Here is a 15,111-nt window from a genome sequence, read left to right on the forward strand (position 1 = left end):
ATAGCTTGTTTAAGGATATGGAGCTAATAAGTGTTAAGACTAATTAGATTCAAATTCAAATCTTACTTCAAAAGTTATAATGAGGTCTCTTTCCTCCCTTCCAAATAGAGTTATTAATTTCATGGCCTTTGGACCCATCTGGTACAGATTAATCGTTTCATTAAGTTCCATGCATAAACTACACAGCAGTTACACTGCAGGTCTAAGGATTCCTCCCTCCTCTTTTCCTCCTACCCTCTCCTGCTCTCTCTACCTCCACCTTCATCTCTACTCCACCTGTACATATGTATTCCACCCCTGGCTCTAGATGAGAGAAGACCACAGCTGAAACACATCTTCTGATGCTCCCTAATTTTATGTAAACCAGTCCAAAATATATCAGTTGTGACATGTGACACTGAGTACCTACTATTTTGTAGGTGTCCTCCCATGCAAAGACCACAAGAGGTACGCAGACACAATCCTATCCTCTAGGAAACTTGAAACCTTAACAATCTGGTCAAGGAAGTCAAATGTGCAAACTCAAACAGCCAATACTAGAAGGCTGTTTGTCTTCAGTGCCAGTGAGGGTCACACATGACCCTGAGGGTCACACATGAAGGGAGCAGAGATCTTTATAGGCTGGAAGTGGTCAGGAAAGAAAGACTTGAGGTAGCCTGTGATTTTGATGGATGGGCAAGATGTGGATGGGTAGAAAGGACAATAAAGTGGAAACATATGCTGGGGGATCAATGAGTTTGAGTAGCAGCTTCAAATTGGGGATAGGGTGGTGTAGGACCACCTCTCATGATTCCTGTTCCTGGTGCCTTGTATAATCCCCAGTAAGAGTGCTCTTTCCCACCTCTGAGCTCCATTCTCATTACTCATAAGAAACCTCCTGGAATCCATCCCTTTTTCTTTGTATTCTGACTATTAGTTGCATGTTACATCCTTCCCAAATGTAAGGGAGTGGAAGATGGATTATCACAATTATTGGGGAGTTTGTCTCAAACTACACAAGCTGTGGTTCTTTTTCCTTGTCTGGAGAACCTGCAATGGGTGGAGGGTGGGAAGTGGGAGATCACAGCTCCAGAAAGTAAGCACTCTGAGAGCAGAAATGGTGTCCCATTTCTCTGTGGCTCTAACAGGGAACAGGCAGGGCCAGGCACATATTGGATGGAGAGGCAGACGAACGAATGAGTCTTTAAAAGTAGCTTGGTCTACAGCTATGAAGTTTGTAGCTTGAAGAAGGGTCCCTGTGACACTAACCCTGATATTAATGAGGCATTTTACAGTGAGCCAAGCACTTTGCCTTCCATCGTTGTGTGTAATAGTCCTATGGAGAGGGCAGGGAGGCATTTGTAAATGGCCTGCTCAGAAGCCTATATTTACAATAAGTCCAAGCTTTTCCCACTGTACCTCTGCCAGTGTCAAGATCATTTGAAGATGGCTTTCTTTTTTTTAATAGGGACCAATGACATAATGTCTTGTTCAGTGGTTCTCAAAGTGTGGTTCCCAGATCTGCAGCAGCAGCAGCACCTGGGAACTTGTTAGAAGTGCAAATTATCAGGCCCCATCCTGTACCTATTGAATTAGAAACCCTAATACTGGGGCCCTGGTTTTTTGTTTTCGTTTTGTTTCATTCCCCCACCCTGAACCCCCACCCCAAGTCCTCCAGGTGAGTCTGATGTGCATTTAAGTTTGAGAACTACTCGACCATTCTATTTCCAACTGATTCATGTTGCTTAATTCTTTGTCTCATCTATGAAAAACAATCCTACCTCAGACTTCAGCTTGTCAGGGCCCATTCCTCAGAAGGTGAATTGAACTGAATTTACAAGTCCCAGGAGCCCTCAAAGGAAAACACACGAAATGCCCTGAGGAGTGGCATTTGTAACAGGGCCTGTACAGAGATCTGTGATTCAAAGTACTCATCAGACATTCCCATGGGGAAGTCCGCCACTACTCTGGGATTTCAATACGTATGAAACCCAGCACCCTGAACACTGTGCTGGTTGCCCAGCCTCCATCATTAGGCTGGGAGGAGCTTCCACGGAGGGCGCCGGACCCAGGGCGCTGAACTCTCACAACCAATCAGGCGCCCCCCAGAGGGAAACTACAAGTCCCAGCATGCCCCACGCGCGCCGTCAGGGGCCGACCCGCCGCGCTCCAGCGTTCTCCGCGTACAGGTGGTCTCTTGGGTTCCGGCAAGGCGGTGGCTCCGGAACTCCCGTGGAGGGGCCGGTGGGCCCTCGGGCCTGACGATGGCAGTGGCCACTGCGGCGGCAGTACTGGCCGCTCTGGGCGGGGCGCTGTGGCTGGCGGCCCGCCGGTTCGTGGGGCCCAGGGTCCAGCGGCTGCGCAGAGGCGGGGACCCCGGCCTCATGCACGGGAAGACTGTGCTGATCACCGGGGCGAACAGCGGCCTGGGCCGCGCCACGGCCGCCGAGCTACTGCGCCTGGGAGCGCGGGTGATCATGGGCTGCCGGGACCGCGCGCGCGCCGAGGAGGCGGCGGGTCAGCTCCGCCGCGAGCTCCGCCAGGCCGCGGAGTGCGGCCCAGAGCCCGGCGTCAGCGGGGTGGGCGAGCTCATAGTCCGGGAGCTGGACCTCGCCTCGCTGCGCTCGGTGCGCGCCTTCTGCCAGGAAATGCTCCAGGTGTGGGCCTCGGGGGGCCGGGCTGGTGGGGAGGGCCTGGGCACGGTGTGGGAGGGGACTGCGGGCTGGGGCTGAGCCGCGAGGGACCGCCCTGGGGTTCAGGGTGTCACCTTGGGAACCACTGAGGCTGAGAGGAGTCCAAAAAGCCACTTTGAGGCGGCCGGGAAGCTGCAGGGTTGAGAGGGAAAGAGAAACTAACTGGGAGGGCTGCCTTCTGTCCTCCAAGGATGTCGAAAAAGAAATGGGCCCAAGAGAAAAATAAATAAACCAGTTTCTGAACGTTTCATTTCGTTACGTGAGGACCGCCCCGGAGTAGATCCATGGCCTCTGAATTGTTTTTCCTGTGTCAGAAGTGAATTTGCACCAAGCTGTGTCTTCGGAACCCCTGAGCACTGGGGGAAGTTGCCAGCTAAGGACCTCATATCAGTCCTTTAAAAAAAGTTCTCCTTCCCCCGGCCTCTGCCCCTTTTCTGCTGGGGTAAGGAGCTCGCTGCCACCAGTAAACTCAGCACCATCCTTAACGGGACTGTGGCCTGATTTCCAAGTAGAATACATTTTGGAACCCAGTGGTCATGCTCCATACAGAGACAGGAATAAAAATAATACCCAGCATTATTGAAGATCTGTATGCCAGGAGCTGTGCCAAGCATTTCAGATTTTCCTTTTTGTTTTAAATGAAAATGAAGTGTCCTTGCCTATAACTGTCATTGAAGCTACACAGTAACTAACCCTGTGGAGTAGGCATTATTATCATCCCTATTTTACAACGCGAGGAAACTGAGGCATAGGAAGGCTAAGAAACTTGCTTGTGGTCTGTCTCCAGAACACTTGCTTTTAACCTTTGTTCTTTCCTCCTGCTGCCTGGCAGTGAGGTGTGAGGATTTCTTTGTGCATATGGTAAGTAATTCCACATAAGTGGATGTTCTCCGTTGAGATTGAGGTAGAAGAGTTTCTTGCAGGGATAACTGGCATTCAGAGGGCATTTGTTCAGAAGAGTGAAATTTAAAATTAGCTGGGACAAGAAAGGTGCCTATATGACGTGGAGTCTCTTGAGTCTAGAGAAGAGGTTCCCAAATTTTCTCAGTAATTTTTTCATGATGCCCTTAAGCCAGAAATATTTCCCAGTTCATTTATTTAGAAAGTTTATTTTGCCAAGGTTAAGGATGCACCCGTGGCAGAACCTCAGGCGGTCCTGAGGACATGTGCCCAAGGTGGTCGGGGCACAGCTTGGTTTTATACATTTTAGGGAGACATGAGACATCAATCACATGTGTAAGGTATACATTGGTTCTCCTGGAAAAGTGGGACAACTCGAAGTGGGGGCTTCCAGGTCATAGGTAGATGGGAGACAAAAGGTTGCATTCTTTTGGGTCTTTGATAAGCCTTTTACTGAATACAATTTACATGTGCAGGAGGGATAGAGGAATAATCACTTATGTCTTAGACTGGCTCAGTGAGTCTGCATTTTCACATAAACAATACGGCAGAGTCAGCAATCAGATAAGCATTTATCTCAGGTGAGCAGAAGGATGACTTTAGAGTTCTGTCTTTTGTTTGGCACTTGTGAAGATGAGCTATCAATTTATGAATACATTGCCAGGGTGAAATTCAACAGAAGTGTTTTAGGGTAAAGATCTTGAGGCCCATGTGGGCAAATTATGAGGGTGATATGTAGCTTCTTTTTCTTTGTAGCTATCTTATTTAGGAATAAAATGGGAGGCAGGTTTGTCTGAGGCAGTTCCCAGCTTGACTTTAACCTTTGACTTAGTGATTTTGGGTTCTGAGATTTATTTTCCTTTGACACAACCTAATAAGTAGTTATGTCCTAACAACTTAGTAGCTATTTGAGAAGATAACATAATTGAAAGAAAAAAATAATATGTTTATTTTGTTCTTAAACAGCCATAACTACTAATGGGAAATGTATCTCTGTTGGTCATTACACCAGTGTCTGAAACCTTGGAATCAGATTGGACACTTCCACCCTCATTTCCTGTTCTAGGTAGATTTTTAGCATTGTTCTTGTTTTTTATTACAGCAACTGCTAACAGCTGCTTAAAAGTCAGCTCCACAAAGAAATAATGTCATTGAAAGGAATATAGCACAATGTAATGTTCAAGCTGTGAACCACCTGGAGCTAGTAGTTTTGAGGTATTGAGCAAATATCACTGTTTCCCTCGAAAATTTAAAATATTCCACAACACCCTGAGAGTTTGCTGCAATGCTGTAGGCCACAGTTCGGGAGCTGTTGCAGAACTAGAGAGTTGGTTTTTTGTTTATTGCTAGTATTTAATTATGTGTAACACAGGTTAAGAAATAATACTCATCAGTGAGATTTTGGAAGCATTAAAGATGGATCTTTCTGTTCCTCTTTAAAATATAGATGGGGCTGGGTTTGCTTCTTTGGCACTTGAGGCAGAACTAATTATAAAGTGAGGACACAAAGAGATAATTAAGTTGTCCTTGCTTCTAAGTAAGTATTTCTGTTCCTGCCTGGCTCTGAAGTTAAGTGACTATAATTAGAAGGAAAAAAAAATGGAAATGTAGATTTCCCACAGGTTGGTATTCTTGGTATTTATTTCATTTATCTCGTAGAATTTAAAAAAATAGTAAATGATAAAATTTTAAAATAACACAAGCCCAGCAAAGAATGCTGGCTAACAAATGATTAATTCAGGAAAATCTTCCAAAGGATTAGTGAAAAAGAATACTCCTTTCTTTCCCCCATGAGTGAACTCTTGCCTTCTTTTTGAAGTTGACTATTGGAAAACCCAAAGATGCTTAGACAGGGCAGAATGAGAAATAGTTAATCCTCTGACAGGTGGGCTTCGATAACAGTTGTGAAATGTAACACATTTTTCTTTTCACTTATAGTTGGCAGAAGGGCCAGTGAAATTTGAAATTTGACCTCATATTAATCATGGGTCATCACAGTGTCTTTACACTTGGAACATGTTGTGCATTTCTTTGTCCATCAAAAGAAACATAGAACAACCGAGAAAAGGCTAGAGAAGACCATCTTACATGATTTAAGGAATAAAAAGACTTCCCTATGAGAACAGTCTAAATTTTAGGACTTTAATTTGGAAAGATACAGAAGCATAAGTTCAAAGTATAAAATGTTGACTGTACAGATCTCCTAGAGTCCCCTTTACGCTGGATATTTTTATATTACCTGTTTATTTTTTTCTTAATCTTTGATTACTTTATGAATCTCGATTTATTCATGATGTTCTCTCCAGTGTTAAGTTTGCATTTCTGACCTTTTCTATTGCTTGTTTCACTTTTAAGGAAATGACTTGAAGTTGTTCCACCCCCATGGTGCCATTTACCCTGAGAGAACTACAGAATAAAGCAACCATAAGTTTGCCCTTGGTGTTGATAACCAGTAGCTCTGGGAATAAACTATGCTTACCTGTTTTCTACAGCATATGGTCTGTCTAGCTTTCATTGCCTCTCTAGCTGTTTTGAAAATCCCAATTAGAAAGCCATGCCAGCTTACTAATTAAGAAAATAGGCCTTGGTGTCAAAGACTTCATCTTCAGAGCTGATCTTATTTTGCTACTTAGGAGTTCTGATACTGGGCAAGTCACCTAGCCTGTGAGCTTCATTTGCTTATACAGTTGTTGGAATTAGATGTGGTGACATGCGAAAAGCACAAAGCCTGGCTCCTATCAAGCTTCTGCATCTATTTTTTTTTCTATTTTTCTCTCAATTATTGGAAGCTCATAGAAGCATTTTGTAGAATTTTAGTAGTTTGCAAGTATTTTTAAACATTTTATCATAGGGACACTTATAATTTTGATATGATCTCAGTATTAACCTGATAACTCCCAAATTGATATTTTCCTAGTTCAACTGAAATTAAAGGGAGAAATATGGGATTATAGGAGTGCCTTGTCCTCAAATTGACTGTATTTCTGTTTTGAGAAAGATCTTGGTACTCATCACATAGTCAACTTTCTAATGCAATGTTAAAGTTTATATATTTGTAAATGTTATTGTTATAAAAGCATAAAACCAGAAATTAAGTCTTAGATTTAGTTTCTACATCTTTTATTGGAAGATGACTGTAGATAAATATCTTTCTGTATATCATTTTAATAAATGAGAAAAAAGAGCTGTTGAATGAAAGATCATGAACATCAGTATTTATCTGAGGAACATCCTGCGGAGGAATCCCTTTCCCCATTTATTAAACACAAAATTGCCAGTGTTTCAAGTAGTTCTCTGATCGATAGACCAACAACTGAAATTAAATGCTTTTAGTCTCAAGTGCCCATTTTTATTAAAATGTAATTATCATGAACAGAAAAAGCAATACAAGGCATGTGTTCTTAATAATTCTGCCATTCTCTTTTTGACATTTAAAGGAAGAGCCTAGGCTGGATGTCTTGATCAATAACGCAGGGATCTTCCAGTGCCCTTACATGAAGACTGAAGATGGGTTTGAGATGCAGTTCGGAGTGAACCATCTGGGGCACTTTCTACTCACCAATCTTCTCCTTGGACTCCTCAAAAGTTCAGCTCCCAGCAGGATTGTGGTAGTTTCTTCCAAACTTTATAAATACGGAGACATCAACTTTGATGACTTGAACAGTGAACAAAGCTATAATAAAAGCTTTTGTTATAGCCGGAGCAAACTGGCTAACATTCTTTTTACCAGGGAACTAGCCCGCCGCTTAGAAGGCACAAATGTCACCGTCAATGTGTTGCATCCTGGTATTGTACGGACAAATCTGGGGAGGCACATACACATTCCACTGTTGGTCAAACCACTCTTCAATTTGGTGTCATGGGCTTTTTTCAAAACTCCAGTAGAAGGTGCCCAGACTTCCATTTATTTGGCCTCTTCACCTGAGGTAGAAGGAGTGTCAGGAAGATACTTTGGGGATTGTAAAGAGGAAGAACTGTTGCCCAAAGCTATGGATGAATCTGTTGCAAGAAAACTCTGGGATATCAGTGAAGTGATGGTTGGCCTGCTAAAATAGGAACAAGGAGTAAAAGAGCTGTTTATAAAACTGCATATCAGTTATATCTGTGATCAGGAATGGTGTGGATTGAGAACTTGTTACTTGAAGAAAAAGAATTTTGATATTGGAATAGCACTGCTAAGAGGTACATGTGGGTATTTTGGAGTTACTGAAAAATTATTTTTGGGATAAGAGAATTTCAGCAAAGATGTTTTAAATATATATAGTAAGTATAATGAATAATAAGTGCAATGAAAAATACAATTATATTGTAAAATTATAACTGGGCAAGCGTGGATGACATATTAATATTTGTCAGAATTAAGTGACTCAAAGTGCTATCGAGAGGTTTTTCAAGTATCTTTGAGTTTCATGGCCAAAGTGTTAACTATTTTTACTACAATGTTTGGTGTTTGTGTGGAAATTATCTGCCTGGTGTGTGCACACAAGTCTTACTTGGAATAAATTTACTGGTACAAATTCTTAACTGTGCATTTCTTTGGAGGCTTCACTGAATACAGTCCTTTATCATGTCACCATTAGCCTATGCTGATCTTGGTCTGCCCAGTCTCTTCTTGCCACGTATCTTGTACACTGCTCTGAGAGATAATATTCCTAAAACCCAAATCTATCACATTCCTGCTTAAAAAACAGTGGGTTTTGAGCCTTAAAAAAAAAAAAATTTGGCAGAATTCTTTCTTCAAAAGAGGTGTTTCACTGAAACGTAGAAGCTGGAGGGGTAAAGCAGGTTATCGCAGTGCTGCCAAGGTGGAGTGCCCCACGGCAATTCCTAAAGGGATTTCATAGAATATAGTGGTTTATAAACCACTTTTATTTAGACTAAAGATTAAACTGTTGAAGATAGAGTTGAGGCTCCATGAGACAGCACCATGCTTACCCTATACTCTCATACTCAGCACTGTTCAGTAGAACTTTGCAGTGAGGAAAGGAATACTCTGTGTTGTCTGATGTGATGGACTCTAGAAACATGGGATTATTAAGTACTTCAAATTCAACTGAGAACTGAATTTCTAATTATATGTAATGTTAATTTAAATAGGCACATGTCTAGCAACTGGTATCTTGGACAGTACATCTCTGGTCATCCCATCAGATAATCCAGTCCTGATTTTAGAACAGTCACCTACTTACTTGCTTTGGGCCTTTCTTTATATTGTTCTTTCAGTCTGGAATGCCATCTCCTTTTTCCTTGGAAATACGACTTACCCTTCAGGTTCCTTTCAAATGTGTTCCTTTCTCCAACCCCCGTAGGCAGAGACAATTCTCTCTTCCTACTTTTTTTTTCCTCCTTGATCTTGGTACTTTTACTAGGAGTTTAGTGCACTAATTATTCATTCACAGGTTCAGTCAGATAATCAGAATAGAAATTCTCTAAGGAAAGGAGATTTATTTTATTATTAGCTTTCCTCCATCAAGAATCAAGTAATAAAATATTTTAAATCAAGTATAGTGCCCAGCACACAGTAAAAAATCAGTAAATAATGGTATGCATAAGAATAATTGAGCCCAAATAGGAATATTGCAGGCATCTGTGTTACAACATCAAAAGTATCTACTTAATTTTAATTATTATTTTAATTTTATTATTTAAGGAAATGTTATTTCTTAAATAATAATAATTTTAATAATTATTTCACTATCTCATATCGGAAAAAGGAATTATAACACTAAAGTATAGACAGTTACACTGAATTTAATGACTATTTAGCCCAGGGATAATTCTTGGTTATTATTTTTAAGACCACTTATAATATCAGCTTATGAGTATCGGTTATTTTCAAGAATGGCAGGATCTTGGCATATCATGCAGAAGGTCTGTTTTCTGTTAGAGCATTGCCTTGTGAATTGGAGAAACAGTGTATCATCACAGGTGTGTCTCTGCAGGTGTAGTGGATATAGCTGCATCATATTCTTTGAAACAATGTATTTTTAAAAAGTAATCCTACAAAGAGACCTGCTGAACTTATTAGAACTATAGGCAGGAAATACACCAGAATGCAACTTGGAAAAATGGAAGCTAATAAATCTGTCCTACACCTCGACTTCATTAAAAGGGAGCCCCTTTTTTTCATTTAATACCATCTTTTCTGGCTGCATTTTGATACTTGATGCTTTTCAGGGGATTTGGACCTTTTGTAAGAGTTGAGCCTTTCAGAGTTCTTTTGTTTGTGGCACCATAATAAAATAGGATATATTAACTTATCATGATGGAAAGCTAGAAACTTACCTGGAAACACCAACTATTAAGGTAAAATGAGCTGCCATTTGGAAGATGTCCTTCCCACCACTGTGTTTGATGGAATTGAGGACTAAGAGCTCCAAAATGATGAGGTAGATTTTGAAGAAGTCCTTAACTTCCCCTCCTTCTTTCTCCCTTTTGCTGACTCACTTTAATCCATTTTACTGGGCAAAGAAATAAGTAAAAGGCAGTCCTGTTATTTTGGTATTGTTCTCACCCTCAGCAATATATTAGAGGGGAAACTGTAATGTGCCAGATCATGGAAGAAATGAGTTGAAAGCCCATTTTCCATGCTGGTTCTCAGCTTCATTTTTTTTGAAAAATTGACTCCTGTTTCAAGCAGCTTATTCTGAGAAGGGTTGAGGTTGCTGGACTTCTGTTTCAACTTTGCTCAGAGTAACTATTTTATATAGTGGAGTTCTAAGTAGGATTTAATTGGACAAGGGGCTTCACAGCTTAAACACACCACCACATTGGGTTTGACTAACAGCTCTACTGTGTAATGCTTCCTGTAACCTTGGCAAGTTACTTAACCTTTCCGAGCTATTATTATTTTTGGCTCTATATTGAAATATAAGTGTCTACTTTAAAGGATTACTCAGTGAATGAAAGAGACAGACTAGGTAAAATGTTTAGCAAAGTGTCTGGCACATACAGGCACACATCCATTTCTCCTTCCACAATGCACATAATCATTACTATCCATTAGCAGTCATAGTAATTAGCGATGCTAATGGTTAGGCAAGTACATATCATGGAAACAAAACTCTAAACCAAGGGGCAGCAAACTTCATCTAAAAGGCCAGATTTCTTTTTATAATCTTTTAAAAATGTAAAGACCATTTGTAGCCAGCACATACCATACTATTGTACTTAAATGACTGGTACAGTCTTCCAGGCCCAATGTACTCACTTACTTGTTTACCTTTAAGACACCTTGTTTGAGAGTAGTTGTCGTATATGCTGTGACTCCTATTACTCCATAAGGCTGCTGTTGTTTTTTCATATTATTTCTAATGTTGTGGCCAACTATTTGCTTGCAGACCAGGAAGCCTAAAGGGTATATTTTAAAAGTCTGTCTCCAGCTATAGATTCTGGTGTGAGGAAGAGCAGTTATCTGCCTTCAACTCCCTCCCTCTGACAAACTTGCTGGGCCTGGCCAGAGATCTGAGGGACTCTGTATTTGAATATTTAATTGATTCCAAATGTCCTATGGAACACTGAAGAGAGAACATGTTACTAATCACCCTTCAGGAGCTTGGCCCCCACAAACAGCTTCAGATGTTCCACAAGCCTTCTCTGGGCGATGGGGAGTTAAATTAGTTACAGGTTAACATGGAGAAAGGTAGTTTATTCCTAGAGGAAACTAAGACGGAATGCTTAGTTTTATGCAGACAGTAAGGAAAAGCTTTTGCTAAGCCAGATGTGTAATCAAAGTGCAGTGGAAGCACTTTTAAGCAACTACCATCTAAGAGATTTGCTGTAATAACTGATTCTCCATTCTTTTTTTCTAAAAAAAAAAAAAAAAAAAAAAAAAAAAACAAAACTAATGCACATAGCATGTGAAACTCTAGGCTGATAGGCTGTCTTCTAGCACACAACAGCCCTTCTGCTTCCTCTTGTTCTATTATATACTTAAGAGTGAGTTGTGTACCATTTGTTATTCACTTAGCAAATATTTATTGAGTACCTATTAGGTAACCAGGCATTATTCTAGTCCTGGGCATGCAGGAGGCAACAAAGAAAACCCAACCCAATTTGTGCATGCATATGTCAACTGTGCTGGTTAATAATCACATTACAAATTATTAATCATACTGCAAGTCAATGAAATGTGAGTACAAAGAATTTATATGAAAAGTAGAAAAGTAGTTTTGTAAAAACTAAATGAAAGCAAGTCACTAAAAATTTACTGTTGACTAAAGTTTCAAAGCAACTATCAAATACTAAAAATAAATACAAAATTATAAAAGGAGTCTGTAGTTAGTGCTTTGCAAGTAACTTTAAACTTTGAGTCCATTTTAAGGGCAAAAAAGCTAGAAATCCGACTCTACTATTTAAGTGAATACAGGAATACCACAGAGATACTTCTGATTTTGTTCCAGATCACCACAATAAAGCAAATATTAAAGTGAGTTACACAAACTTTTTTGTTTCTCCATGCGTGTAAAAGTTATGTTTATACTATACTGTTGTCTATTCGGTGTATAAGACCATTATGTCTAAAAAACAATGTACATACCTTAATTTAAAAATACTTTTTTTGCTCAAAAACCTCTAACAATTATCTGAGCCTTCAGTGAGTCATTATCTTTTTTCTGGTGGAGGGTCTCACCTCGATGGCTGCTGACTTCAGGGTGGTGGTTGCTGAAGGCTGGGTTGGCTGGAGCAATGTCTGAAAATACAACAACAATGCAGGTTGCCAAATTGATAAGACTGTTCCTTCCATGAAATATTTATCTGTAGCATGTGGTGGTATTTACCCACACAATAGAACTTCCTTCAAAATTGAAGTCAATCCTATCAAACCCTATTGCTGCCTTCTCAACTAAGTTTATGTAATATTCCAAATCCTTTGCTTTCATTTCAGAAATATTCACAACCTCTTCACCAGGAGTAGAGTCCATCTCCAGAAACCCACTTTCTTTGTTCATCCCTAAGAAACAATTCCTTATCTCTTTAAGTTTTATCATGAGATTGCAGCAGTTCACTCACATCTTTAGGCTCCACTTCCAATTCTCTTGTGATTTTTACCTCATCTGTGTTTACTTCCTCCAAAGAAGGTTTGAACCCTCAAAGTCATCCATGAGGGTTGGACTCAGATTTTTTCAAATTTCTATTAATGTTGATATTTTGACCTTCTCCTTTGAATTATGAATGTTCTTAATGGCATCTAGAATGGTTAATACTTTCACAGAAGATTGTCAATTTATTTTGCCCAGATCCATCGGAGGAATAACTGTGGCAGCTTTAGCCCTAGGAAATGTTATTTCTTAAATAATAAGACTTTAAAGTCAAAATTACTCCTTAATCCATGGGCTGCAGACTAGACGTTATCAGCAGACATGAAAACATTAATCGTTTTAAACATCTCCATCAGAGTTCTTGGGTGACTATGTGCATTGTCAATGAGCAGTAATATTTTGAAAGGCATCTTTTCTAAGCAATAGGTCTTAACAGTGGACTTAAAATTTCAGTAAACCATGCTGTAAACAGATGTGCTGTCATCCAGACCTTGTTGTTCCCCTTATAGCACACAGGCAGAGTAGATTAAACATAATTCTTACAGGCCCTAGAATTTTTAGTATGGTAAATGTGCATTGACTTCAACTTAAAGTCACCAGCTGCATTAGCCCCAAACAAGAGAGTCAGACTGTCCTTTGAAGCTTTGTTTCCATGCATTGACTTCTCTCTAGTTATAAAAGCCTCAGATCGCATCGTCTTCCAATGGAAAGCTATTTTGTCTGCATTAAAAATCCGTTGCTTAGTGTATTCGTCCATTTTCATGCTGCTGATAAAGACGTACCCAAGGCTGGGCAATTTATAAAGAAAAAGAAGTTTAATGGACTCACAGTTCCATGTGGCTGGGGAGGCCTAACAGTCATAGCAGAAGGTGAAAGGCACATCTTACATGGCTGCAGGGAAGAGAGAAAATGAGAGACAAGCAAAAGAGGTTTCCCCTTATAAACCCACCAGATCTCTTGAGACTTATTCACTACCATGAGAACAGCACAGGAAAGACCCATCCACATGATTCAATTACCTCCCACGGGTCCCTCCCACAACACATGGGAATTGTGGAAGCTACAATTCAAGATGAGATTTGAGTGGGGCACAGTCAAACCATATCACTTAGTGTGGCCACCTTCATCAATGTTCTTAGCTAGCTCTTCTGGATAACTTGCTGTAGCTTCTGCATTAGCACTTGCTGCTTCACCTTGCACTTTAATGTTGCAGAGATGGCTTCTTTCCCTAAACCTCATGAACCAACCTCTGCTAGCTTCAAACTTTTCTTCTGCAGCTTTCTCACCTCTCTCAACCCAGATAGAGTTGAGTTAGGGCCTTGCTCTGAATTAGGTTTTGGCTTTAGGGAATGTTGTGGCTGGTTTGATCTTAGAAGATCACTTTAGACAGCCCACTAAAACTTTCTCCATATCAGCAATATGAGGCTGTTTCACTTGCTTATCATTCATGTGTTTCCTGGAATTGCATGTTTAATTTCTTTCAAGAACTTTTCTTTGTGTTCATAACTTGGCCAACTGTTTGGCAGGAGAGGCCTCGCTTTTGGCCTTTCTTGGCTTTCAACATGCCTTCCTCACTAAGCTTAATAGTTCCTAGTTTTTGATTTAAATTGAGAGATGTGAGACTCTTTCTTTCACTTGAACGCTTAGTAGCCATTGTAGGATTATTAATTGACTTAATTTCAATATTGTTGTGTCTCAGGGAATAGGGAGGCCCAAGGAGAGGGAAAGAGATGTGGGAATGACTGGAGCAGTCAGAACACACACAACATTTATCAGTTACATATGCCATCTTATATGGGTGGCGCTTCTAGTGCCCCAGAACAATTACTATGATAACGTCAAAGATTACTGATTACAAATCACTATTACAGATAAAATAATAAAGTTTGAAATACATTTTTTTTTGAGACGGAGTCTTGCTCTGTCGCCCAGGCTGGAGTGCAGTGGCACTATCTCAGCTCACTGCAAGCTCTGCCTCCTGGGCTCACGCCATTCTCCTGCCTCAGCCTCACGAGTAGCTGGAACTACAGGTGCCCACCACGACGCCTGGCTAATTTTTTATATTTTTCGTAGAGACGGGGTTTCACCGTGTTAGCCAGGATGGTCTTGATCTCCTGATCTCATGATCCACCCACCTCAGCCTCCCAAAGTGCTGGGATTACAGGCGTGAGCCACTGCACCCAGCCATAAAGTTTGAAATATTGCTAAGCATTACCAAAATAGGACAGAGACATGAAGTGCACACAAACCATTGAAAAAATGTCACCAATGGATTTGCTCCATGCAGGGATGCTAGAAACCTTCAGTTTGTTAAAAAAAAAAAAAAAAAATGCAGTACCTGCAAAGCACAGTCAAGTGAAGCATGATAAAACAAGGTATTCTTGAACAATGTAAGAAAATGAAATTCCAAGTGAGTCCATGCTCAAAAAGGAAAACAACGAAGATACCAGTTGAACTCGTAGCCTTATATTAGAAGACAGACAAAGAAATGAACATGT

At 40.5% G+C, this 15,111-nt stretch overlaps 1 protein-coding gene and 1 long non-coding RNA gene across 2 annotated transcripts; one reads left to right on the plus strand and one right to left on the minus strand.

Moving 5' to 3' along the window:
* Positions 1 to 2,097: 2,097 nt before the first annotated feature.
* Positions 2,098 to 8,092, plus strand: RDH14 (retinol dehydrogenase 14). The gene is made up of 2 exons (XM_003308897.6): positions 2,098 to 2,636; positions 7,010 to 8,092. The coding sequence occupies exons 1-2, from the start codon at positions 2,244 to 2,246 to the stop codon at positions 7,625 to 7,627; spliced, it is 1,011 nt and encodes a 336-aa protein (XP_003308945.1). The 5' UTR covers positions 2,098 to 2,243; the 3' UTR covers positions 7,628 to 8,092.
* Positions 8,093 to 8,836: 744 nt separating this feature from the next.
* Positions 8,837 to 12,264, minus strand: LOC129143096 (uncharacterized). The gene is made up of 3 exons (XR_008546184.2): positions 12,112 to 12,264; positions 9,858 to 10,033; positions 8,837 to 9,001 (listed from the first exon to the last, which is right to left on the minus strand). It is a non-coding gene; the product is annotated as an uncharacterized LOC129143096 (long non-coding RNA).
* Between the last annotated feature and the right edge of the window lie 2,847 nt (positions 12,265 to 15,111).

This window comes from Pan troglodytes, chromosome 12, assembly GCF_028858775.2.
Source record: "Pan troglodytes isolate AG18354 chromosome 12, NHGRI_mPanTro3-v2.0_pri, whole genome shotgun sequence".
Taxonomy (NCBI): domain Eukaryota; kingdom Metazoa; phylum Chordata; class Mammalia; order Primates; family Hominidae; genus Pan; species Pan troglodytes.

Excerpts from the sequence above, each read along its gene's own strand:
- RDH14 (XM_003308897.6), top strand. The coding sequence starts at position 2,244 with ATGGCAGTGGCCACTGCGGCGGCAGTACTGGCCGCTCTGGGCGGGGCG. Across the intron at positions 2,637-7,009 it reads TCTGCCAGGAAATGCTCCAG|GAAGAGCCTAGGCTGGATGT; the intron begins GTGTGGGCCTCG and ends TGACATTTAAAG.